At 33.6% G+C, this 27,292-nt stretch overlaps 1 protein-coding gene and 2 long non-coding RNA genes across 5 annotated transcripts in view; 2 read left to right on the top strand and 1 right to left on the bottom strand.

Moving 5' to 3' along the window:
- Nucleotides 1–27,292, bottom strand: part of LOC125652594 (TNF receptor-associated factor 3-like) — a 41,543-nt gene that overhangs the window by 6,849 nt on the left and 7,402 nt on the right. Inside the window, exons 3-13 of one of the 2 annotated variants that reach the window (XM_056165784.1) lie at nt 16,593–16,622; nt 16,217–16,496; nt 7,276–7,380; nt 6,709–6,876; nt 5,716–5,796; nt 4,354–4,428; nt 3,731–3,850; nt 3,447–3,560; nt 1,705–1,894; nt 263–738; nt 1–74 (exon numbers count right to left, since the gene is read on the bottom strand). The exon at nt 1–74 is cut by the window's left edge and continues 2,307 nt beyond it. In XM_056165784.1, the coding sequence (XP_056021759.1) occupies nt 66–74; nt 263–738; nt 1,705–1,894; nt 3,447–3,560; nt 3,731–3,850; nt 4,354–4,428; nt 5,716–5,796; nt 6,709–6,876; nt 7,276–7,380; nt 16,217–16,480 (1,602 nt within the window). In that variant the 5' untranslated portion in view covers nt 16,481–16,496; nt 16,593–16,622 and the 3' untranslated portion in view covers nt 1–65. The remainder of the gene's footprint in view (nt 75–262; nt 739–1,704; nt 1,895–3,446; nt 3,561–3,730; nt 3,851–4,353; nt 4,429–5,715; nt 5,797–6,708; nt 6,877–7,275; nt 7,381–16,216; nt 16,497–16,592; nt 16,623–27,292) is intronic. The other variant, XM_056165783.1, reaches the window with a different exon arrangement.
- LOC125652601 (uncharacterized) lies at nt 11,389–13,209 on the top strand. 2 transcript variants are annotated; one of them, XR_008803179.1, is made up of 3 exons: nt 11,389–11,593; nt 11,917–12,537; nt 12,881–13,209. It is a non-coding gene; the product is annotated as an uncharacterized LOC125652601 (long non-coding RNA). The 2 variants fall into 2 exon arrangements; XR_008803178.1 differs by having other exon boundaries at nt 11,390–11,621; nt 12,294–12,537.
- LOC125652600 (uncharacterized) lies at nt 24,959–25,825 on the top strand. Its single transcript, XR_007361618.2, has 2 exons — nt 24,959–25,168; nt 25,494–25,825. It is a non-coding gene; the product is annotated as an uncharacterized LOC125652600 (long non-coding RNA).

Raw genomic sequence — 27,292 nt, 5'->3', positions numbered from 1 at the left:
TCATATACGATAGGTCTGCATCATAAGCTGTCTTAAATAACCGTTTCAATCAATATTTGAAGCCACTAACATACCTAGAATAAGAGAAAGAGAGAGATGAAAACAGAAGCAATGACCCATGTAAGAGAATTGTTTTCATGGAATATGACATTTTTGATGATGTGGTTCACTGTTGCCTCAAACCTTCGGTGTCAACCACCACTTTTAGAAAGATCGTATCGTCTCGTCGAAATGTCGGTGTCTCAAGAATGCTATGACTTACAAATAACGGACAGCCAGAGGCCACATTCATCTCAGACGTGGGGCGCTTGAAACTGGAGCTGGTTATATCCGGTCTAAAAGAATCCACCAAATTTCGGGTGCCGTTTTCTTGGTCCAACAACATCAACGTGACTTTCTGCTTGAATGGCCAAGGCAACAACGCGTCGTATTCTCCTCTTTGAACAACAAAGAAAAGAGAAAGGTGAGTACCCTTTCCTACACCGTCTCCATTCAGATAGACCCTTGCACACATTTTGTATCCAAATCTACCGGTGTAAAAAGGTTGGCTGTAAAGAGAAATAGTCTTTCCTGTTCTTGCATCTTCCTTACGACGCAGGTAGTCTCGGATTTTCCACATCAGAACTCCGTTGTAACTTGCCGTCTCCATCACCTGGAAACGTAAATCCAGCTCTGCCATTCTGAGGTCCATGATGCCGAGTTGACGTTCATGCTGTTGGATTTGTGCTGGTAATGTTCCTATCAAGCGTTAAAAAACAGTGAATAGTCTATCAAACCTAGCAAGTAGAACATTCATTCTAAAAATAATCCCGTATATTGTATTTATTACTGTATAGAATATATAATGAAACAGTTACTTTACAATTGATTTTCATCCATGAATCATTAAAATGAATTAAACCATTCACAATGTAATCAAAACTAATACTTACTTTTCTTCGCTTTTTTTATAAAAAAAGGGGGGGTTCTTAGAATACGTTTGTTTCTGGGTCTGGATACCACCTTTCTTTAAAACATGTTATCCGCACGAGATATTCATTATCGGCATTTCCTATGTAACTTGTAAAACGAGTTTTGATTAGTTAACAAGCCGGACGTAAATTTCCGAACACCCTACTGAAGCCAGAGGTAAATAATAACGTAATGTCATAATGCATTGTTTCTCTGCACGCAACGAATGCATTTTCCAGAACTACAGTGAATATTATTTACCTAACCGTGAATTTTTGCAGTATTCTTAATCAAAGATCTTTAAATGTTTGTTTAATTTATACTTAACTCCATATTTTCGCTCATATTTTACAACACGTAGAATACCTTACATAATCTTATATTTTACTTAATCAGTAAATATTATCATCTTCCAAGCACGCATGGTTTGATTTCGATAATGAGCTTGTTTGGTTACATAGGAAATAAATTCGTTATCCAGGCCAGATTAAGAGTGTTCGGTGATTTATCCTGAGATGTGTTCAGTACACTATTCGGGACTCGGGTAGAATACAACCCGATATAAATCCCCGTACACCCTTAAATGGACCTGCATAACTTATGGTATCCAGACCTCATGATAAATAACAAACGCTTCAAAAATGTGATAAAGTTTATTTTCCAGAGATTATATAATTGCTTCGATTATATGATATGTATGTAATGTTAAGTTGACGGAAGGTTGGGATAATGAGAATATTCCTGTCAACCAACCATTGATCCCATTTGATCCTCCCATAGGTCCTGCTCTTTCTAATTGGTTAATTCTTCCTTCCAGTGTGTTCTGTGTCTCCTTTATCATCATCATGTCACGTGACAGTTTATTATGTGCTTCATTGTCAGCGAGATTTTCCACTTTCCTTTCGACAGTGATGAGCCTCTCCGTTTGTGCGACAACTTTCAGCTTTAGAATTGAAAAACAAATCCAGCTGTATTTTTATGCAATTGGTGATTCTTCGTTGAAAGATTTTTGCTTGAGTTTGGGATCTCCTTTTCATTCTAGTAAGATATGCATTGTATCATGTTTGGAAAGAAATTTAGTCTGAAGGTAGAATTCTTTGTTGAAGTATATAATGCTTTATTACATAAACATCTATCTTGGTCATGTCCCTGTTCTGCTAAATTTACAGGGGTTTCAACAGGTGATAATGGAATATTGCTACATAAATATGGGAAGTTGACGATGGAGAAGCTAAAATCATCCCGTTTGTGATAACGCTGAGTTGTTAGTTTGCCGTTAATATCTTTTTTCAATAGAATATCTAAGTATGAAGCAGAAGTGGACGACTGTGTGGTGTCTTCTACTTCGAGTTCACTGGGATATATCGATTCGACATATGAATGAAATGAATGAAAATTATTATTGTTAATAGATAATACGTCGTCGATTTATCTAAATATCGAATTGAAGGCCACAGCAAGAGATATTTTCTTCTCACATAGAAATGTTTGAATAAATTCTGCTTCATATGAATATAAAAATAAGTAAGCTAACAAGAAGCACAATTCGTGCCCATGGGGATTCCAACAGACCGTTAGAAGATCTGATCACCAAAGACCACGAAGATATTGTCAATGAGGAACTCCAGCATATTTTTTATTTCAACTTCAATCTAAACCAATCCAGGACAGGCCCCTCATAACCTGTCTCACATACTGGACCCACTGCTAACATTGGTTACTAATGATATTTTTTGGGTACATGCAATAAATCAAAAACACTGGGAATGTGGTAAACACTAGCAGTGTATGGCGTCAGGTCATGTTTCAGTTTAATGTTTACATGTAAAACTTATACGGTACCAATTTTGATGCACCAGATGCGCATTTCGACAAATAATGTCTCTTCAGTGATGCTCAACCGAAATGTTTGAAATCCGAAATAACTATGAAGTTTTAGATCTAAATACATCATTTAAAAAAGTGCGCAGCTAAGGTACATTATACGTCCGTGTGGAACTACATATTCATAATGCATATCGATGTTTGCATTCTCCAAGAACCATCAGCAGACCAGGTTTGGTGGAGCTAGGCCTTTCAGGATGCAAGATCTGAATAAGACACATTTTGAGAATATATATCCATAGAAGTGCAAAATGAAACCACAGTGACCTACTTTTGAACCATGACATACCTCTCCCAAGATGCATCATCTTTACGTTTGATGGCTTTAAGTCTCACGGTGCTCAAGATATGATCCGGACACGACTTCAATATGTGGTCATAAATTTCCTGGGAGAGGGATGCCATAGGGATCTAGTTTGGGGTTCACAATACACTACCCCCTTCAGGATGAATCAGCAGACTAGGTATAGTAGTTCTGTGCCTCACAGTGTATAAGATAGGACATAGACATGGAAAAAGCTGATAGAAGAACAGACGGACTGGAAAACCCATACCATAATATAGCCCTTCACTAGACAGACGTATAAAAAATATCATTACTTCAGCCATACCTTAATGTCTTTCATTGCTTTTTTCATTGTGTCAACTCCTCCTTTCAGATCTTCAATGACTTGTAAATTCTTCGTCAACAGATGTTCAAGTTCGGTTATTTTTACATCCATTGTCTATTCAATTAATTAAATATTCAGAACTTTTAAAAATTATATCTATATACAAGTTTGTGATTTCATACATATACTCATAATAAACACTCTAACAAATCTTTGTCACTATTTAGATATGTGTCTTTTCACCATAGGGTATGTTAGATCGATTCGCAGGCATGTATACAAACCTGGGTAACTTCTCGGGAATGGAGTACCTCCAGTGCATTCTCTGTGTTTCGTACCACAGAAAGTTGGATATGAGAATCTGTCTCTGACCGCGTGTGCATTTCCATTTCCTCCTCCGACCCCTGATTGGGTTAGAATTCAAAGCCTTAATCAAACATGTCGTAAGTCTACTGGGAAGATTTCAATTAAATTCATGGAGTAGTTTTATGTAATCTTGTCCATCCATATAGAAAACTGCATATTCTATATCATAATGTCGGGAAAGTTTGGCGTCAATGAATTTGAAAGATTCATCCCAGCAAAGTACATATAATTTGAAATTCTAGCGTGTTAAGTTTTGTTGCAGTTTCATTGTATGAAGCAACGATTTCTATGAATGGAGATTTTGGCGAATTTTTGTCATTTCCAGCGGGCTAAAACCAACCGTTATACAATAGTTCTACTCACTGTAAATTCACATTCAGTGCTGTGCTATTTACACTTTAGGCTAAACTCACCCGTTATACAATAATTCTACTCACTGTAAATTCACATCCAGGCTAAAATCACCCGTTATACAAGAATTCTACTCGCTGTAAATTCACATCCAGGCTAAAATCGCCCGTTATACAATAATTCTACTCACTGTAAATTCACATCCAATGCTGTGGTATTTACACTTTAGCGGTCGTCGGGGGCATTCTTTACTATGTTGCTCCATCTGTATGGGCAATAACAAGCTGTTCAATATATATTGATAGTATCGGAAACATCTGTTACTTACGTAACAATGACGATTCAGTATATAGCATCATAACATATTTACGTAACAATGACAGTTCAGCATATAGTATCGTAACATACTTACTTAACAATGACGACTCAGCAAATAACATCGTAACATATTTACGTAACAATGACATTTCAAAATATAGTATTGCAAACATATTATATTTACGTAACAATGGCAGTTCAGTATATGGTATCAGAAACATACTATACTTACATAACAATGATAGTTCAGTATTTAGTATCGGAAACATATTTACGTAACAATGACGATTCAGCATACAGTATCATAACATACTTACGTAACAACGACAGTTCAGCATATAGTATCGTAACATACTTACTTAACAATGACGATTCAGCATATAGCATCGTAACATATTTACGTAACAAAGACAGGTCAGTATATAGTATCGTAACATATTTACGTACTAATGACATTTCAAAATATGGTATTGTAAACATATTATACTTACGTAACAATGACGGTTCAGTAATCAGTATCGTAAGCATATAATGTTTACATACATTTAATTATAACAGTTTAGTATATAGTATCCTAATCATAATATTTACATAACAACGACAGTCATTATATAATGGTATTGTAAACATATTTATGTAAAAATGAAAGTTATGCATATAGTATTGCAAAAATATTACATTTACGTAACAATGACAGTTCAATAATCAGTATCGTAAGCATATAATGTTTACGTAACAATGACAGTTAAGCATATAGTATCGTAAACATAATATACTTACGTAACAATGACAGTTTAGTATCATAAACATGTCATATCTACCTAACCATAACAATTCAGTATACAGTATCGTAAACATTTAATATTTACGTAACATTGACAATTCAGTATATAGTATTATAAACATACTATATCTACCTAACCATGACAATTCAGTATTCAGTATCGTAAACGTATCATATTTATGTAACAATAACAGTTCAGTATAATTTATCGCAAACCTATTATATTTACGTAACAATGACAGTTCAGTATAATTTATCGCAAACCTATTATATTTACGCAACAATGACAGTTCAATAATCAGTATCGTAAACATATAATGTTTACATAATAATGACAGTTTAGTATATAGTATCGTAAACATATTATATTTACATAACAATGACAGTTCAGTATATAAAATCGTAAACATATTACATTTACGTAACAATGACTATGTTTCATCAATGTACCTGAACTCTTGGAGCCGGGTTCGTTCCACAGTTGTATGTACATTGAATCACGTACTGGGGGCAGGTCTTTTCCAAGTGTTCCTGATATTGAAACAAAAATTAATCTTTACAAAATAATAAAATTCTTGCAAACAGTATATTCGAAAAAGAGTATCTAAATATATACTACTATGAAAGGTGAAGATAACGAATTGTGATTAATTTCATAACTCATAGAAGCAATACAAAATAGATAGTTGGCAACCACGGACCCCTGGACACACCAGAGGTGGGATCAGGTGCCTAGGAGGAGTAAGCATCCCATGTCGACTGATCATACCCGCCGTGAGCCCTATATCCTGATTAGGTAAACGGAGTTATCCATAGTCAAAATCAGTGTATCAAGAACGACCTAACAATCGGTATGAAACACGTCAGACAGCATTTGACCCAATGATAGATTGTATTGAAGAACTAGATGTAAAACTTATACGGTACCAATTTTGATGCACCAGATGCGCATTTCGACAAATAATGACTCTTCAGTGATGCTCAAGCCGAAATTTTGGAAATTCGAAATGACAATAAACTTGTAAGAGCTAAAAGGAATACTAAAGTGGCAAAAACTGGAGCCAAATTCATCCAAGGATAGAGCTCTGCATGAGGGAGATATAATCTTTAATTTTGAAATGAATTTCTAAATTTTATCCCAGCAATTAAATATACATCCGTATTTTCAAGCTACATGTAGTAACGAAGTACGAAGTAGATTTATGTAATGGAGCAAGGATTTTAGCAATGCTAAAAGAGTTCTGATGCATTTTTACCTTTACCTTTGATCTTGAAAAAACAAAAAGATGTCTTTATCTATTAATTGGGAATACGTATGACACGTTTGATAATTCTAGCTTTCCAAGTACTGTTTTCCTGTGGTTGCTGATAGACAAACAGTTTGATAGACCATTTATACACCATAAAATATTATGACCCGTCTATGACGGGAATGATAGAAACCTGCACGAGTTGATTCTGGATCTCCTGTTGACAAAACTTGCAGGACTCCAACCGGAAAGGACATTGTTTCTGGTGAATCTCTACGTCTCTCTTGATCACAACGACCTTACATCCTTCGGAGGAAAATCTGCACTCCACGAGTCGGTAGGTACACATTATTTCATGATCCTGAAATTGATTAGAAATTTCAGTGCACAAAATGTATTTAATATACCACTTGGAAGAGAGCATTGGATGGTTTGGGTTCATGCAAGAATACATTTGATAATCTGCATAGTATTTCAGTATTTGAATATTTTGAATTTTTAATCGTGGTGGCGAGTTGAGATGCGTGTAATATATTGAATTAATGATCATGGTCGTGAGTTGAGATGCATGTAATATTTTGAATTGATGATCGTGGTAGCGAGTTTAGATGCGTGTAATATTTTGAATTGATGATCGTGGTAGCGAGTTTAGATGCGTGTAATAGTTTGAATTAATGATCGTGGTGGCGAGTTGAGATGCGTGTAATATTTTGAATTCATGATCGTGGTAGCGAGTTGAGATGCGTTAATTCTGACTTACCTGCAAATCTTTCCATGGCAAAATTTTCTCACAACCTTCTGTTTTAAAGGTACAAAAGACAAGCAAAAGGCGGACCTCTCTCCGCGCCCCAGAATCCCTGTGAATCTGTTAGTTAACGATGGAACTTGCGTGTTGTAAGTATTGTGACATTGTATTTATTAAATTTTCTCATTCATGCAACAATTTTTCCCAAATACCTTTTCTCAACATTGGATAATTACTTATGAATAATAATTCATACAGATGTAGAAAAAATGTTTTGAATCGAAAAGACAATATAAGGAAAGATGAAGATAACGAAGAATGATCAATCTGATAACTCCTATAAGCAATACAAAATAGAAAGTTGGGGAAACACGGACCCCTGGATATACCAGAGGTGGGATCGGATGCCTAGAGGAGTAAACATCCCCTGTCGACCGGTCACACCCGCTGTGAGCCCTATATTTTGTGATCAGGTAAACCGAGTTATCTGTAGTCAAAATCAGTGTGTGCCAAGAACGGTCTAACAATCGGTATGAAACACTTCAGACAACATTTCACCCAATGATAGGTTGTATTGCCAAACTAATTCGTTATAATGATCATAGAATTCGCGAAATGCTGAGTTTAAACGAGACTGTTGGAACCCCAGCACCATTAAGTTGTTTGTCAGTAGCCTGCTTTGATTTAAAAACTGACCATATGCAGAACAAGCTCTTGCGTATCGAATCAGTTGAGAGATATAAACTTCATATGCAAGTGATAATCGAATATTGCTACATAGATATGGGATGTTGACAATGGAGAAGCTGAAATGATTCCGTTTGTCATCAACTTGAGTTGTTAGTTTGCCAGTAATATTTACTTTCAATAAAATATCTGAGTATGAAGCAGAAGTGGACGACTCTGTTTTGCGATTTCAAGTTTACTAAAAGTTCTTTAGAATTCTTTAGAATCCATATTTGATTTATATCACTTCTGCCATATGTTGTCGCACAGTACGTTTGGAGTTTCTTTTTCATAGCTGTTAATATTTTCGTGAGGAGCAAAGATGGGGGCTTGGTAGAGCATTTACTGGATCCAGTAATGTATCTTTGTTTGTAAGGTTTTTTTTATGTAGTTTAGGAATCCAGTATAGGTATGGCAATTCATATTCATCCGACCCATTGACTGGAATATCAAATGTGTCTAAGACTGAAGCATGGTTTTGAAGAATTTCGTTTTTTGAAAAACCAGTTGGATTATAAGTACGATTACCAAAAGTAGAATACCAAGTTCGTTTAAAATAAAGTTGCAATAATGAGCCTTACAATCAAAGACAATGTTGTTTTACTAGCTTTGTCAGCTGGAACCAAAACATATTCCTCATGTAACCTATCTAATTCTTCTATCACTTCTAGCTTACTAAATACAGAAGGATAGATGGTACGTACTTTTGTTTTAATATGTCTAATGCGGGATTTTAACATTCCTGTTATCCTTTTAATCCATTCTGACAATGTATCAAGTTCTTTTTTTCATATTTTGCTCACTGTCTGGCATAATCCTCGACAGAATTTATAATATTGATGAAGTTATGTCGCCAAATGAAAGACCGAGGTTCTCTATATTTGGGACCTTTTCGAATAAGTGATTTGAGGTCCTCTTTTTCAACTATATCAACATCTCCAGTAATGACATGTCAAGCTGAACAGACTGGGTGTAGACTTGAACTTGAAATAAGTTGGAATACACGACTGAACTCTTTTATGACGAAGAATGTTGCTTATACATGTATACACAAATTCCTTTGTTTGTAAATTTGAGCTTAAGGAACTGGCTGTATGATTTGGAAGGAATATCATCCCAATCTAATTAAAATCAGATCCTAGAATACGCTCACAATCGCTACAATAGGATCTGACGTAACCCCATATAGGGTCATGTCCTTATGACCTTTCGCTTGGAATATTCATGAGAACTATCAGCCAGTCAGATTTAGAGTATTTAAGCGGTTCCTGGCAATTCGTAAACAAATGGCTGTAATCTCTCTCTCACGAAGTTTATTCCACACTGTAAAATTGTACAATCTCGCATAACGAATTTTAAACTTTTGCAATAATGCCTAATCTATTCCTTTCATACAAACAACAAATGTACGATATAAAATACACCCAAATTAAATTAATTGTGAATTCCGATTTATGTATGAATAGGGATGGGTACGATTTGAATAGTTTTCAAGATGGTTTACTTAAATAACGTGAGGAATATAACGCCAGTCGACGTAAACGGTGCATTGTGACGTTGCATCTAGCTGCGATATGTTTTCTTTCAAATCAAACAATCGCAGCCATTTTCCTTGAATTGTGAACTCCATCGGGATTTTTTAGCGTTTGAATGACAGAAAACCCGCAGAGAATACAGACGTTGTTTAAATCGCATGTTTTGTGCGCAGCCATTTTTTATCGCATCTCTAACGTAAATAATAACGCAAAGGTTCATGGGAGAAAAATTATCGTTTGTATAAATCGACAGGGTCAATTTGATTGGCTTAGCGAAAGGTCATGCGGACGTGACCCTATATGGGGTTATGTCAGATCCTAGTGTAGCGATCTAAGTGAGCGGATCTCAGGATCTGGTTTTAATCAGATTGAATATCATCCATGACCCTTGGTGGCCTAAAGAGCCTGTGATTGGCAACTTCCATAATCATAGAGTTCAGTTTATATTCAAATGTTGAAAAATCAAAGTATAGACTAACTGTGGCTTCTTGAAATAACGTATGTAAAACTCTCAATGGAACAAAGTAAAGTTTTGTGCAAATATGATGTGGACCTAATTGTCTGTTTACGTAAGGTAAAAGTGAATCAAACGTGACATCATTTATATTTGGTCTTTTATATGAACGATGCCCATGAGTGCGTTTCTGTCAGTGAGTATTTCGAAAGAGTTCCATCACATTCACGTTATTTCCTTGTGGACTTGTCAAATTTCCCACATCATATACATTATCCTTGCATCCATATGGAAATGCGGTATCTAAAGTCCTGATCCAGTGATCTTCTCGTTGTCTACGAAAAGGGGTACTTAATGTTCGACTATTTGTGTGATGGTAATTTTGTTCCAAAATCCCGATCTTCATGGAGAAGATGGAGTGATCCGGTGAATTAAAATGCTTGTAAAGAAGTTAGTTACTACCATTATATATTTGAAATCTGTGCCCCGATATTGTTTTATTAAGTGAACCCTTAGTTTCTCCCACATAAATGAAGCCACATAGGTTACACTCAATAGCATAGACAACGTTAGAAAATTTATAAGTCAAATTATCAAAAGTTTTGGTACAGAAACTACGTCCGGTGAGATTACTACTAAATGGGGTTTTAGGGATCAGTATATCACAAGTTTTGCAATTTTTTACGGGATATTTTTAGATCGAGTACATGAGATCTGAAAAGGAATCATCAAAAATAGCTTTTAAAGGCAATCGTTAATTTGGGTATACCAAGGATTCGTTACTTAATTTTTTAATTTTCAGATAAAATCGTTCAATGGAAGCATTCTAAAGACCTTGATATATATCCCACCTCTGGTGTGTCCACGGGTCCGTGTTTGTCCAACTATCTATTTTGTATTGCTTATAGGAGTTATGAGATTGATCACTGTTCGTTATATTCACCGTTCATATATATATATATATATATATATATATATATATATATATATATATTAAAAGAAATAGAATAAACAGTACACAAAGTTAAAAATTTAACGCAAGTGCTTTCATTTTATAATCCTCAGGCGTTACATTTTAAAATAGTTTTAAACTATTTTAAAATGTAACACCTGAGGATTATAAAATGAAAGCGCTTGCGTTAAATTTTTAACTTTGTGTACTGTTTATTCTATTTCTTTTAATATTTTATACCGGACACTGTGATTTTTTTAAAAACACAATTTGGAGATATATATATATATATATATATATATATATATATATATAATCCAAAATATAAGTAAATATCCACACAAATAATAGTATGATAAAGAAAAATTAGAACGCCGAAAATAACTCAACCGGTTTCAATTTCAATTTTCAAGTTATATAGGGTCTGTAAGTCTCGTCATGTGATTGCCGAGATTTAGCTAGATTATTAACTTCCGGGTACATCAACATCTGAGATTGTACTATGTAGAGAGTGGTATACATAGATATAGCGTTATCAATCGATTATGTGGAGGTTTTAACGAGATAAACATGGGAATTCAAGCAATAGTGGAGTGGTCGAGGATTCTTCGGTTCGTGTTTGACGAATTACGTGTAATAACCGCCAGTATACAAGCATCGACGAGGGTACGTCTTGCAGATAAAGAGCAGATTGGTAAAAGCGTAATCTCTGATCTAGAGAGATGTACGATACGTTTTTATATTCTCAAATCATTCCAATTGAAAATATATTAAAAAATAAAAACGGATTATGCATACAACTTGCTTTGTGTTTATAAGAACGTACTGAGGAGATCGGAAGGGGGGGGGGGTGAACAACGATACTACACGTACGTACCTGCAGTGTACAGTTTTATATTTAATAAACAAAGCGCATTAAATGTGCCTATCTATATCAGTTACATCACAGATGGGTTAAGATTGTTTAATATTCTAAAATTATTTTATAGATATGCCTTGAATCTGAGGATAAAGGTGTTCTGCAATTGTGCAGTCATCATTAATGTGGATGTCTGATGCCAGTGTGCCCATAATGGGGCAATACAAGTTTCGACCTTCATATGGCAGCAAGTTTTCAAAACAAATATAAAAATAATGTCAATATATGTTTGGATTTATATCTATTATGATTATAATAATTATAAGTTTATATGTTGTAAACTTTCTTTCTTTTTAGAAATTTCTTTCTTTATAAACTGTCTTGCTGTTATGCCCTCTGGGCCCAAAATTGGAATAAACTTATCTTATCTATACCCAAAGTAGGTAATAAATGGGTTCGAACTGTGAAGATAAAAAATTTACATGTAGATATATTGGAAATTTTCAGATACAAGAAGGCAAATAAAGCTGTTCAATGTAAAATACGCCAGTAGTTGGATAAAACATCCAAAGTCGGCACAGTCAAAGGTCACAACAACAATGGAGGAATTAACTGCATCCTCATTCCGCAGGGCAACAGGCTATTTTCAGCAACCCCTGAAATTCTTAATTGAGGCTAAGTGCCCATTTTCAGCTCGAACAATCACAATTCAATTAAAGAGGCCTGTGCAAATTTTGGGATTTCCCTCTTGGTAAGTCAGTATTATAGATTGGTTAATTATGTATATGTGTACCTAATACATGTACATTAGCTGAAAATATATGTATTCATATATTTTATTATGGATGTATCCAAGTTTATTATAACTTTAAAGTAACATTTTACGAATGAAATACAAATACTACTTAGGCTTCATTGTGATATTGAACTTCTCATGTTCTTTATAAACTTTACTTGCATCAAGTTTTGAATACTGCAGTACATCTATGTCAAAATAAGTATGCATATTGCAGTATAATACTTTCACCACTAATCAGAGCACTTGTAAATCATGTATATTTTATCAATACATGTAATGACATTTGCCATTTTAGAATGTGATGCAAGGGATGGTTCGCTGCACCTCAAAACAAAATATGAATATTGGCATCAGATTCAAGGACATCAACACCTGAAAGACACCCAATGCTGTGAATTGCTAGTGTGGATTCCTAGTGACACTCAAATAATTCACATTGACAAAGATGTATTATGGTCAACCTTTTAAGCGTAATAGAGTTTAATTATAATAATGACGTATTTTTTGCAGTCTAAAACACACACACATAACCACATGTACATATACTTTATTATGATATCAGTGGTGCATCTATCAAAGTTATGTAATTACATGTATATTTATTGAATAAACATTATAGACAGAGTTTTTCTTATTTTAGATTAATCAAAATACATGTATGTATAGACACAGTGTCCAGCTTTACAAAAATCATTCAATTACATGCATTTACTAAACCAATCGATTTTACTTCTTTTTTAATAATGCAGATTTGAAAACCTTCAGAATGAGAACAAAAGGCTTTATGTTTGATTGTATATTGTTTAACGTTCCTCTCGAGAATATTTCATTCTGATGGAGACGTTCCAAAAGGCTTTATATTAATATGAATATAAAAGGCTTTATATTTAATAAATATGTAGAAAAGTTATATTGCATATATATATATATATATATATATATATATATATATATGGTATTCATTACTTTTAACTTTAAAAATTCAATGTGGCAGGTATGTACAGATTTAAGGTATATATATACATGCGATTAATCTAATACGTTTGTAGGATTTATCTGCAATCTCCTTCAAAAGGGGAACCTGCAAAATCACATGATCTACACAAATCTGAAATATTTTGTCAGATCAATATCTATACTATGATAGAATATGGCTAAGGAATTAAAAAAAAATTATTCTCTCATTTTCCCATCAAACATGGATTCTGCATCTGGAAATTTTATAGCGAAGTTGTGCATCCTCTTTTGAGAAGTGGCATTAGGTGTAATACACATTAAAGTCTTTTCTTTGTGGCGACTCTTGTAATTACTGTCAGCGAAAGATTGGCTATTCATATCAATGTGGCCATATTAGGTCACTTTTGTTGCATCCATTGCAATCTTCAATTCTTCTGACTTTTATATTTCAGTTGAATGGACTCTCCCAACAGTGTTCATGATCCCTTCAAACAAAATTTCATGAACATATGAAAAATATCCACAGAAAATGGTGTATACAGCAACATTTATACCCCCCTAAAATTACTAGGTAATTGAATATTGTGAAATCTGCGTTGACCTGTGAAATTGATAACTAGTCAGTGTATAGAAAGTGCATTGTTCATTTTTCCTTAACGAACCGCTAAAAACAAACCTTTCCAGGGCCTTCCATTATGATGTTCCCAATTGTCAAGGATGGTTTCCTTTTATTAAGCAGGTATATTTCTCACTGCAAGTTCACAACATCCTAGTCTTCAAAAGAAGCTGTAAGAACAAAAGCAATACCATTATACTTGGTGTGCATATAAATTTAGATAACACTGAAATGAGAATGAAGAAAATACAGAAAAACCACCTGACACTAAACTTAACAACCGTTGTAGCTTCCTGGTTTGATGTACTAGTATCTGGTATTGACAATACTTGTATAGTACACTATACCTTTTTAAATGTTGAGGGTTTGATGCTGTATACTCGTGATCATGTAGATGCACTTCATTGTTGTCTGATACAGATATATTGGTAGCAGTATCAACTTCGGTTCCTACATGTACGTTTGAAGTAGATGCTTCTGCTTCAGCGGGTTTCGTAACTTTGTGTCTATGAAAAAAAGTAATATACCATAAGTTGCTGTTTTTATTGACTTAAAGTGGCTCACTACACAATAAAGTTGTAGTTTCTGAAATAAGCACAGAATATGAGTGTTACAATCATTCTTATCAAGGCCATGTGTCACTTTTACATAATTATACAATAAAGATATATGCCAGTTCTCTTGAAACACAATACAAACTTTAATCATGCACAGGGCTCGAAGCTAACTTTTTATGTCACCAGTTCAGCCGGACTGATAGGGTATAATTTCAACCAGTCCGCAGAAAAATTTACCAGTCCAACAGATTTTTCCAGAAATAATTAAACATATTTCCTTAATGATATTAAAATGAAATTTAACTCAATATGCCTCAGACAATGTTGTAACACTTAAATATGGGATTTTTATATTACATGTACCTCTGATATCTACAGATCGAAGCATGTCAAATGTGTATGTAAAATTTCATAAGTATATTTTCCAAAATGATGCTTTAGAAAATTAACCAGTCCCATCGGACTGACTAAAACAAATGTCAGTCAGTCCGCCAGACTTTTAACCAGTCACAGACTGACGGGCATATGTTAATTTCGAGCCCTGATGAAGGAGCCTATATAAAGGCAAGTAGTATGAAGAGTGTCCTGTCAACCTTTCCCCTTTTCCTAGCAAGGTTATTTTTTCTATACTGATACAATAAATAAGTGTTCCTTCCCCTTTTCAGGCAGATGAAAATTATGTAGAAAAAGATGTTAATAAATGTTGAAATCAATAACGAAGACCCCCCCCCCCCTTTATGAAATTGTAGTACATGTAATTTTTTCCTCATTATTTTATTTTTATGAGTTCGTCTGTCAAAATCTTTTGTAGGCCTACCCCCCTCCTGAAATATCTAAACAACACGTCCAGTATATTCTGTCAGTTTATACACACGTGTGTTAATTTGACATGATTATTCGTTGAATTGTGATGATATTACGTACCTACATCTTTGTATCCACCGCTTCCTTACTGTAGCATCGACTACGAACCTAAATAAACTACATGGCAGAGTTTTCCCAGTCTCGTGTATGCAGCCGATCGCTTAACAATACACCAAATTACATATTAGCGCAGACTCAGACACTCTCTGTTACGACTGTATATATTCCACATGTTGTTGTACCCGGAAGTAGTAAAACCGAAAGTAAATCCAAACGAGACTTACAGACCCTATTAATAACTCTTGAAAACTGAAAATGAAACCGGTTGAGTTATTTTCGGCGTTCTAATTTTTCTTTATATATATATATATATATATATATATATATATATAGTATATATATTACAAATGTGTGTGTGCAAGAATTTATACATCTGAGGAAGAAACAGGTTTATCTTTTTAAATCATATCAACACTACATAAATAAATGCATACAGGAAGTATAACATTTTGCGAGCATTAAAAAATGATAAGAGATAAAAATAGGAGATTAATATTAGCAAAATCAAAAACAAGTACCCCACAAATGTATACACCAGCTTTATTGATGTATGGATATAGTTAAAGGTATGTCTAACCTCGCTTAATACCAGAAAACTGCACGTCTCCTCCCCGGCCGGACATTTCACCTTCTTGGGATTCCCGTGTAGTAATTGGAAGATGCATTGCTCGCACGCCCGGTGTCCACATGGCGTCTGGACAGCCTCTCTAACTATCCCATTACATACGACACACCTGTACTTGTCATCGAACGCAACAAAGACTGGGTTGCCAGGAGGGGTTTGTTGAAGAGATGATTTAAGACTCGATGATGAAAGAGAACTGAAAGTAGCCTCCGCCATTGGAGATACTTACGACCTTGAAACGAAATTGTTTATCTACATCTAAAACTGTATGTTTGTTAAATAAAAGCGTTGCTAAGATATACAGTAGTAATTACATATATTTACTTACCCCTTTGTCGAGAATTGCATGTTTCTTATTCTGAAAATCCACATGATTTGAAAATTAGAAGCTTTGCATCAGACATGCTGAATCATATGTTAAGAAATAGATCGTGTACCTGCAGATCGTTAAGTTCATCGACTAAGACCTGGGGTACATGTAACGTAATGTCTATTTTTAGAGTCAAATGATTCTAAATGATTTAAAATATTAGCATATATAGTTGGGATTTTACTGTCCTAAAAAATCAATATTATCTTCCTCCTTCCACTCTTTGTACACTATTTAGAATATTGAGATTCAGGCAAAGCTTCTGCCGGTCAGGAATTTTCACACAATGGTGAAATCAACTGCATATTCAGACACCCCCCCCCCCCGAAAAACAACAAACGGTACAACACTGTACAATACATTGTTCATGATTTGGTCAGCCTTTATATGTCTGTCTTAATGGAATATTATAATTTCATGGAATTGTGGGAATTCAAACATGTGTACGATATTGTCAGTTTGAATGACATGCAAGACATTTTTCAGCACAATATTGTTGATGGTATACATACCATATCTGAATGTGTTTGGACAACATTAAATTTGTACTTAAGATTGTTTACATTATCATAAGTCGATGGCACTGTGTTGATAGCTGAATCTGCAGAACAACTACAGGTCTAAAGTAATCATTTTCATAAATATTGCGAAAATTGGAATTTAAAAATAAACATTCATAAAACAAAAGTCTTAACAATCAGCAAGGGTAATCCAAAACGAAATCATACCTTTATGTGTGGCGATAAAAGCACTGAAATTGTTGATGACATTAACTACCTGGGTATCTTATTTAGCACATCAGGATCATTTAAAAAGCGAAACAGAGCGAATATATCAATGTATGAAATGCTTTAAAAAGGACGTTTACATAACCTAACAATACAGTGTCAGTTAGATTTATTTGATGAAATTGTTCAACCCATAGTATCATACGGTTGTGGGGTGTGCGGATTTTCAAATAATGCAATGATAGAAGAGTTCATCTTAAATTTTGCAAATTATTATTGAAATTAAACAATCTACGCCCGACTGCATGATGTACGGTGAACATGGACGACATCCCATGCACATACAAACGCGTATTATTTCATTCTGGCACAAAATAACACTTAGCAAAGAAACAAAATAGCGAATCTCCTGTCAAAACTGAGTAATAATGTTACAAACTAATACGCGAAAGAGATTGCTTGGTTCAAGAACGTATCCAATATCTTAACAATTGCGGACTTTCAAACATTTGGCAAATAACGCATGTAATACAAACTGGCTAAAGTCAACAGTAAAACTTATCTTACCCAATCAATTAAAGCAAAAGTGGAATTCTGACATTAATCTGACTTAACACACTATGAATTAAGTCCTGTTCTTTTGTACTTCCACTTAATAAAAACAAACACCAAATAGCAAAACAATATTTTATTTTTTGCTTTTGCGTTCATTGTATAGCAGAAAGTCACTCCAACACATGTACAAGCTTCAAAATCAAACACACCGTTTTGAAAACTTCTGAAGTTTCCAATCTGACAAGCAGCTTGTCATACTGGCTCACCAGCCTAACATTTTCTGACTCGATAAGCAGCTTATCAAGTACTGAATTAACACGACTTACAAACTGTAAAATAAACTTTCCCGTGCAAAGTTTGAACGCCAGAATGAATACCATTCGAACCTCGCTTCCCTTCAAAACCTTCAAGTCCCGCCCCTAAATATCATTGGCGTTTCCACAAAAGAAATTAATTTTATTCTAATTCACCTAGTTCAACCGAAATAAATCATATTTATTGAAATGAACAGAACAAGTATTTATTGTTCAGGCAAAGAAACATAACTCTTGCAATCAATTGAATTGCACGGTTTTGACACTATCCCCCCAAATACCTATTATGACACTTTCCCTCTTTCTAATCCCTGTGTATATATAGTGCGCAAGCGCTAATTGCTAGTCCCTTTTGAGTTGCATGTCAACGAAAATCCAAATTCAACAGATCTGGAATTCCCAATAGGGTCTGTAAGTCTCGTCATGTGATTGCCGAGATTTAGCGAGATTATTAACTTCCGGGTACATCAACTTCTCAGATGATTGCACTGTGTAGAGATTGGTATTATACATATATATAGCGTTATCAATCGATTATGTGGAGGTTGAGAAGCTGTCAGTAATCATGGAGAATTTTTTGGAAAGTGCAAAAAAAAATTATTGAAAAATTCTACAATTTTATGCAGCGTTATTGATAAAATCATTCAAAACGCATGTGTGAGTCACTTAAACTCAAATAACACGGAGTTATTTATCACCTTGTTGTTACCATGGTAACAAGGACAAAGTCCTTGAAAAAACAGTGAAATATACCTCTTTAAAGTCCAAAATAAATACAATTAAGATAATAAGATGTATATTTTTTTAGTTTAAGGTAAATCAAAAAGGCTTATATAAAATTTTGTTGAAATAAGAAATTTAAATATCTCAGCAAAAAATGGTTGCCATGGCAACCAACATACCTTGCATTGTATACAGTCAAAAATTCAATAAAACAATATATTTTTTAGCTAACTTTTTTCAGAAACGCAACACAGTCATGCAAGGTCTTTCATATAGAAAGAAATAACAAATGTTAGATTTTTATTCAAAAAAATAAAATCAGTTAAACAACTTTTAGTTTTTTGTTACTGACCTTACCAAAACAACAATTTCTTTTCATGTTCAGCTACATTTTCGAAAATCTATCTAATTACTAGGCTAATGATCTAATTTAGGTCAAGAACATTTGCCTTCTGGGTGCATCAATTACTTTCTAATGACATGCTAAATTCTATTGAACCTTGTAAATGACCTTGTCCTACAGTCTCAAGGTCATATACATTAACCAATGATCTTCATATTTAATCAGTTGACCTAAACTGCATTTGGATTTAATCTAAACATGTATGCAAGGTGAAGATAAAGAACAGTGATCAATCTCATAACTCCTACAAGCAATACAAAATAGATAGTTGGGCAAACACGGACCCCTGGACACACCAGAGGTGGGATCAGGTGCCTAGGAGGAGTAAGCATCCCCTGTTGACCGGTCACACCCGCCGTGAGCCCCATATCCTGATCAGGTAAACGGAGTTATCCGCAGTCAAAATCAGTGTGCCAAGAACGGCTTAACAATCGGTATGAAACACGTCAGACAGCATTTGACCCAATGCGAGATTGTATTGACGAACTAGATCGTTATAACGACCATAGAATTTGCGAAATGCTGACTTCAATCGAGACTGTTGAAATCCCTGTACCATCAACTTGTTTGTCAGTAGCTTACCTCGATTTAAAAACTGACTATACCCAGAACAAGCTCTTGCATATCGAATCAGTTGAGATATATAAACACCATATGCAGGTGATAATGGAATATTGCTACATAAATGTGGGAAGTTGACGATGGAGAAGCTGAAATCATCCCGTTTGTCATACAATTGAGTTGTTAGTTTGCCGTTAATGTCTACTTTCAATAAAATATCTAAGTATGAAGCAGAAGTGGACGACTCTGTGGTGTCCTTTATTTCCAGCTCACAGGGATATATCAAATCGACATATGAATGAAAGTTATCATTGTTAATAGACAAAACGTCATCGATATATCTAAAAGTCGAATTGAAGGCCATAGCGAGAGATTTTTTCTTCTCACGTAGAAGTTTTTGAATAAATTCTGCTTCATATGAATATAAAAACAGGTCAGCTAACAAAGGAGCACAATTCGTGCCCATGGGAATTCCAACAGACTGTTGGAAGACCTGATCACCAAAGACCACGAAGATATTGTCAATGAGGAACTCTAACATATTTTTTATTTCAACTTCAGAGTACTTGTGCGTGGAATCAGAGTGGTGTTTAACAAAGTAAGTTTTTGAATGACTGATCACTAGATATGAATATTTCCGTTTTCCGTTTTTGTTGAAGAAGCAACTGTCTATGATGTCAAAAAGTCTAGTCTTTAATTTATCGTGAGGAATGGTCGTGTATAGTGTTGAAAAGTCATAGGTTTTAATGCTATTGATTTGGGAAAAATTCTGTGATTTCAAGTTTACTAAAAGTTCTTTAGAATTTTTTAGAATCCACATTTGATTAACACCACTTCTGGCATATGTAGTCGCACAGTAAGTTTGAAGTTTCTCCTCCACAGCTGTTAACATTTTCGTGAGGAGCAAAGATAGGGGCTTGGTATATATCTTTATCTACTAACGAACATGTGTATTTTTTTTAATCAAATATTGCTGTGGTTTATATATATTATACTTTACATATATATATATAGAGAGAGAGAGAGAGAGAGAGAGAGAGAGAGAGAGAGAGAGAGAGAGAGAGAGAGAGAGAGAGAGAGATACTGCACATATATTAATCAAGTTTGTTTGATGGATGCTGCAGTGCGTTAATACTATCAATTATAACTTCCATAAGATCAGTAAGATAAATTGAATAGAGCTCTATATGCAAAGTTGATATAGAATAAAGAAATGTTAGGAAATAGATATAAATCTCAGGAAAGTTAAATGAATCACAAGATTATATTTTCAAAACTTTACAAATTTATTTTTCAAACTCATGTGTAGATAAACACAATCTTATTTTATGAATAATACTCTTAAAAAGTATCAAGTATGGGAAAATGTACATAGCAAGGTCATAGAACATAATTAAAATCACCATGCAGGTTCGTTAAGTTTACTATTGTGGGGGGGGGGGGGGGTCTGCCATTTTATATATACATGTAAGATGTTGGAATAAGTAGGCCTCAAGTATTTCCATATCGAAATCTCTATGAAGTGTATTGTTTTATTACATTTAAAATATGGATGTGGTCTAAAATACATGAATTACAGAATTTGTAATTGGAAAACGTGTGATAGCCGGATGATATTGGAATGGGATATTTGTTAGAGGATCTACCAACAAAATCCCCCCCCCCCCCCCTCTTCTCCCTTCTCATCAGAACAACAATCCACATCGTTACGTATACAATATTTTGAAATATGAATTGCATTATAATAGAAATTGCATTGACCATTTGATAGAAGATAAATTATTTCAGTGAGAATGAAATACTTTGAATACACAAAAAGTGCATCTCAATGCATGTTGAGTATGACGCAATATGAGGTGGAAGTGTGACGTCAGCATTGATACTGATTGAGTGTAGAAAATAATTTAGATATTCGTTGTTGTTTTTTTAAAGAGAAACAAGTGTTCTACAAGAGACATACTTCGAATCTTATTTACCGGTGTTTACTATTGATTTACTAGGCCTAGATCTATCTGTCATTGGGACAGTTTGTATGAATTTGGAATGACTACATGGATTCTAACTTCACTATTAACTAACATATAAAATTTAATTTGCAGAAAAATAGGCTAATCTCTACATCACCTTTCAAGTTTCCTGTTAAATGAATTCCTTACTGACCATCCATGTTGTCTGCAAAGTGATATTCATTCATTTCTTCCTTTAATTCTAGAGAGTTCACACCAAGGGAGGTAATAATTGTGTAACATAGTAGGCACTAGTGTAGAATTTTGAGGGGTTTTACAAAAAAAGGGTAAATTGTTTAACTGTTTTTATTTACTATATTGGTACTATAAATAGCTGTCTTAAAAACGGCATGTAGAATTAATGTCAGCCCTGCTGCGTTTCAGAGAAAATAGTGTCTGAAAAGAAGTCATAAATGCTCTTTTTTACCTTAATCTATGACTTATTTTTATGAATAAGCAAGAAAATGCACATTTTTTCAATCACAAGTACAATAATCTAAGTGCTTTCTTGAATTTCCATTCACTGTACATTGTTGGGAAATTGTTTTATTAGAAATATTTGTGAAAAGATTAAAAACTCGACGTCTAATGATTTAACTGTGAGTACAGTCCGTTGACATGGAAACACGATGCATGGTTCCAGTAATTTTCACTTTTTTAACATTGATTATCACCATACAAAAAAGTGTAAGAGTTTCATTCAGATTTGTGATTTTTGTACTTTCCACTTTTTTAAAGAAAATTCCTAATGGTTCCACACTCCTGTGACGTCATAAGATTTTCCAAAGTCAATAATTTAATGACTGGAACATAAATTTTGTTGGAGTCTTTTTCAATAGTTATTGTAAAAAATCTTGTTAGCCATAAAATATTTCAAAAGTGTTAGTTATATTTGAATACTCAATAATGTGTTTCAAAATATTGAATCCAAGGACAATAACTCTGTTTTCATTAAATTATTTATCAAGTCCATTGTGCAATAGATTTCCTATATTTTTCACAAACATTTTACCAAGGTGATAAGGAATTATTATCTGTGTCTTTTCATGTAATTACATAAAATTTTAATCCATCAGTGGTTTTGAATAGCTCAGCTGTATGGTGCCAGACTTAGGTTTTTTTATGGGGATATACATACTCTGGAAGCTATAGATTTGAAATTATTAAGGAAAGGTATGGATTTTTTTTCATAAATAACTATAACAGATGTACATCTACTAATATAAACAGAAAAAATGATATGTAAACCATGCTATAAGGAAGTTGTGTCCATATTAGTTTGTTTTTTAACATTTTGGAGAATAAGGCTAATTCAATAATTTTGCACTTATTATACTAAAACTTGATGAACATATTGAAAATGACATGTGTTTTAGTTATTGACATGTTTCCTGATAAATAAATGCAATTTAAATTTTTATTTTTGTTTTCATTTTAAAATAACAACAGATCAGAGATGGGGCGATTACATTGTAAATGTAATTGATTACGATTACGATTACTTTGAAAATCTATGATTACGATTACGATTACACATATTTTGAAAGTAATTGATTACAATTACGATTACTGTTGAAAGTAATCATGATTACATGCTTTTGAACAAGAAAAACAACAAATATTTACTGGTTTTATTAATAAGAGGGTATACTAGTTCAGATTATTAAGTTTAATTTAAACAGATTTAGACCTTAGTTGCTATTGAATACATGCAAATACTGTAAGTATAATATCATATAGATATGGATAAATCTTATGATGGCACACATAACATACATAAGCTCTAACTGTTATCTATTAAATAATTATTTTAATATAAATATAAAGTAATCATTGTAATCATTATTGTAATCATAAATTACGATTACTTTGCCAAAGTAATTGATTACGATTACGATTACTTTGCTTTAAAAACAAATGTAATCAATTACGATTACGATTACTTAAAAAATGTAATCGATTGTAATCAATTACGATTACTGATTACGATTACCCCATCTCTGCAACAGATAACTGTTTCCAATGAATTTCATAAAAATCTACATAGGGGTACATGACTTCAGTAGTGACTGTTATGAAAATTAATATGGAAATCCTTAACTAATTTGCCTTTTTTCATTACTCTGAATGTTAATCTATTGATTCCATACAAACAAATGCTACCTAAACCCCAAAAATTCAGGACTAAGGACCCACCTTAAGATAAACATGGGAATTATAAGCCTTAGTGGAGTCCTCGAGGATTCTTCGCTTTGTGTTTGACGAATTACGTGTAATAACCGCCAGTTAGTCGACGAGGGTACTTCGTGCAGATAAAGTGCAGGTTGGTGAAAGCGTAATCTATGATCTAGAGAGATGTACGATACGTTTTTATATTCTCAAATCATTCCAATTGAAAATATATTAATACTTGAAATTAAAAACGGATTATGCATAAAACTTGCTTTGTGTTTATACGAACGTACTGGGAAGATCGGAGGGCGGGGGGTGAACAACGATACTACATGTACGTACCTGCAGTGTACAGTTGTATATTCAATAAATAAAGTGCATTAAATGTGCCTATCTATATCAGTTACATCACAGATGGGTTAAGATTGTTTAATATTTAATTATTTTATAGATATGCCTTGAATCTGAGGATAAAGGTGTTCTGCAGTCATCATTAATGTGGATGTCTAATGCCAGTATGCCCATAATGGGGCAGTATAAGTGTCGATCTTCATATGGCAGCAAGTTTTCAAAGGCAGGTACACAATTTAAAGATAAAAATAATGTCAATATATGTTTGGATCTATATCTATTATGATTATAATAATTATAAGTTTATATGTTGTAAACTTTCTTTCTTTTTAGAAATTTCCTTCTTTATAAACTGTCTTGCTGTTATGCCCTCTGGGCCCAAAATTGGAATAAACTTATCTTATCTATACCCAAAGTAGGTAATAAATGGGTTCGAAATGTGAAGATAAAAAATTTACATGAAGATAATATTGGAAATTTTCAGATATAAGAAGGCAAATAAAACTTATCTAAAATACGCCAGTAGTTGGATAAAACATCCAAAGTCGGCACAGCCAAAGGTCACAACAACAACAATGGAGGAATTAACTGCATCCTCATTCCTCAGGGCAACAGGCCATTGTGGGCAACCCCAAAATTCTTAATTGAGGCTAAGTGCCCATTTTCAGCTCGAACAATGACAATTAAAGAGGCCTGTGCAAATTTTGGGATTTCCCTCTTGGTAAGTCAGCATTATAGATTGAACAATTACGTGTATGTGTACCTAATACATGTACACTAGCTGTACATATATGTATTCATATATTTTATTATGGATGTATCCAAGTTTATTATAACTTTAAAGTAAGATTTTATGAATGAAATACAAATACTGCTTAGGCTTCATTGTGATCTTTATAAACTTTACTTGCATCAAGTTTTGAATACTACAGTACATTTATGTCAAAATAAGTATGCATATTGCAGTATAATACTTTCACCACTAAGCAAAGCACTTGTAAATCTGTATATTTCATCAATACATGTAATGACATTTGCAATTTTAGAATGTGATGCAAGGGGTGGTTCACTGCATCTCAAAACAAAATATGAATATTGGCATCAGATTCAAGGACAACAACACCTGAAAGACACCCAATGCTGTGAATTGCTAGTGTGGATTCCTAGTGACACTCAAATAATTCATATTGACAAAGATGTATTATGGTCAACAAAGATTTTAAACGTGACAGAGTTTGATTATAATAATAAAGAATATTTGCTGTCTAAAACACACACACATAACCACATGTACATATACTTTATTATGATATCAGTGGTGCATCTATCAAAGTTATGTAATTACATGTATATTATTGAATAAACATAATAGACAGAGTTTTTCTTATTTTAGATGAACCAAAATATGTATAGACACAGTGTCCAGCTTTACAAAAATTATTAAATTACATGCATTTACTAAAAACGATGGATTTTACTTTTTTTTTAATAATGCAGATTTGAATACCAGAATGAGAACAAAAGGCTTTATGTTTGATTGTATATCGTTTAACGTCCCTCTCGAGAATATTTCATTCTTATGGAGACGTTCCAAAAGGCTTTATATTCATATGAATATAATAGGCTTTATATTTATATAAATATGTAGAAAAGTTATATTGCATGTATGGTATTCATTACTTTTAACTTTAAAAATTCAATGTGGCAGGTATGTGCAGATTCGAGGTATATATATACATGCAATTAATCTAAGTTTGTAAGATGTATCTGCAATCTCCTTCAAAAGGGGAACCTGTGAAATCACATGGGCCACACAAAGCTGAAATATTTTGTCAGATCAATATCTATACTATGATAGAATATGGCTAAGGATTTTTTTTTAAATTATTCTCTCATTTTCCCATCCAGCATGGATTCTGCATCTGGATATTTTATAGCAAAGTTGTGCATCCTCTTTTGAGAAGTGGGATTTATTTGTAAGAAAGAGTGGGATATTAAGTGTCATGTCATTTGGAAGTTTGTCAAATATACAAAATCCTTTGTCCGCCAGGAATATATCACCAACTTGCAACTTCTCTAAAATGCCACAATGGTTCACAATTGCCAAATCAGATTTGTATCCAGCATACAGATTGGAAATGAGCTGCATTAGGTGTAATACACATTAAAGTCTTATCTTTGTGACGACTCTTGTAATTACTGTAAGCGAAAGACTAGCCATTCATATCAATTTGGTCATACATGTATTAGGTAACTTCTGTTGCATCCATTGCAATCTTCAATTCTTCTGACTTTGATATTTCAGTTGAATGGACACTCCAAACAGGGTTCATGATCCCTTCAAACAAAATTTCATGAACATATGAAAAATATCCACAGAAAATGGTGTATACAGCAACATTTATAACCCCAAAAAATTACTAGGTAATTGAATATTGTGAAATCTGCGCTGACCTGTGAAATTGATAACTAGTCAGTGTGTAGAAAGTGCATTGTTCATTTTTCCTTAACGAATTAACTGCTAAAACATACCTTTTCAGGGTCTTTCCATTATGATGTTCCCAATTGTCATGGATGGTTTCCTTTAATTAAGCAGGTATATTTCTCACTGCAAGTTTGTAACATCCAAGTCTTGAAGGGAAGCTGTAAGAACAAAAACAATACCATTATAGTATTTGGTGTGCATATAAATTTAGATCACACTGAAAAGAGAATGAAGAAAATACAGAAAAACCACCTGACACTAAACTTAACAACAGTTGTAACTTCCTGGTTTGATGTACTAGTATCTGGTATTGACAATACTTGTATCGTAGACTATACCTTTTTAAATGTTGAGGGTTTG

This window comes from Ostrea edulis, chromosome 5 (genome assembly GCF_947568905.1).
Source record: "Ostrea edulis chromosome 5, xbOstEdul1.1, whole genome shotgun sequence".
Lineage (NCBI taxonomy): Eukaryota > Metazoa > Mollusca > Bivalvia > Ostreida > Ostreidae > Ostrea > Ostrea edulis.
This window is presented reverse-complemented; position numbering and strand designations above follow the sequence as displayed.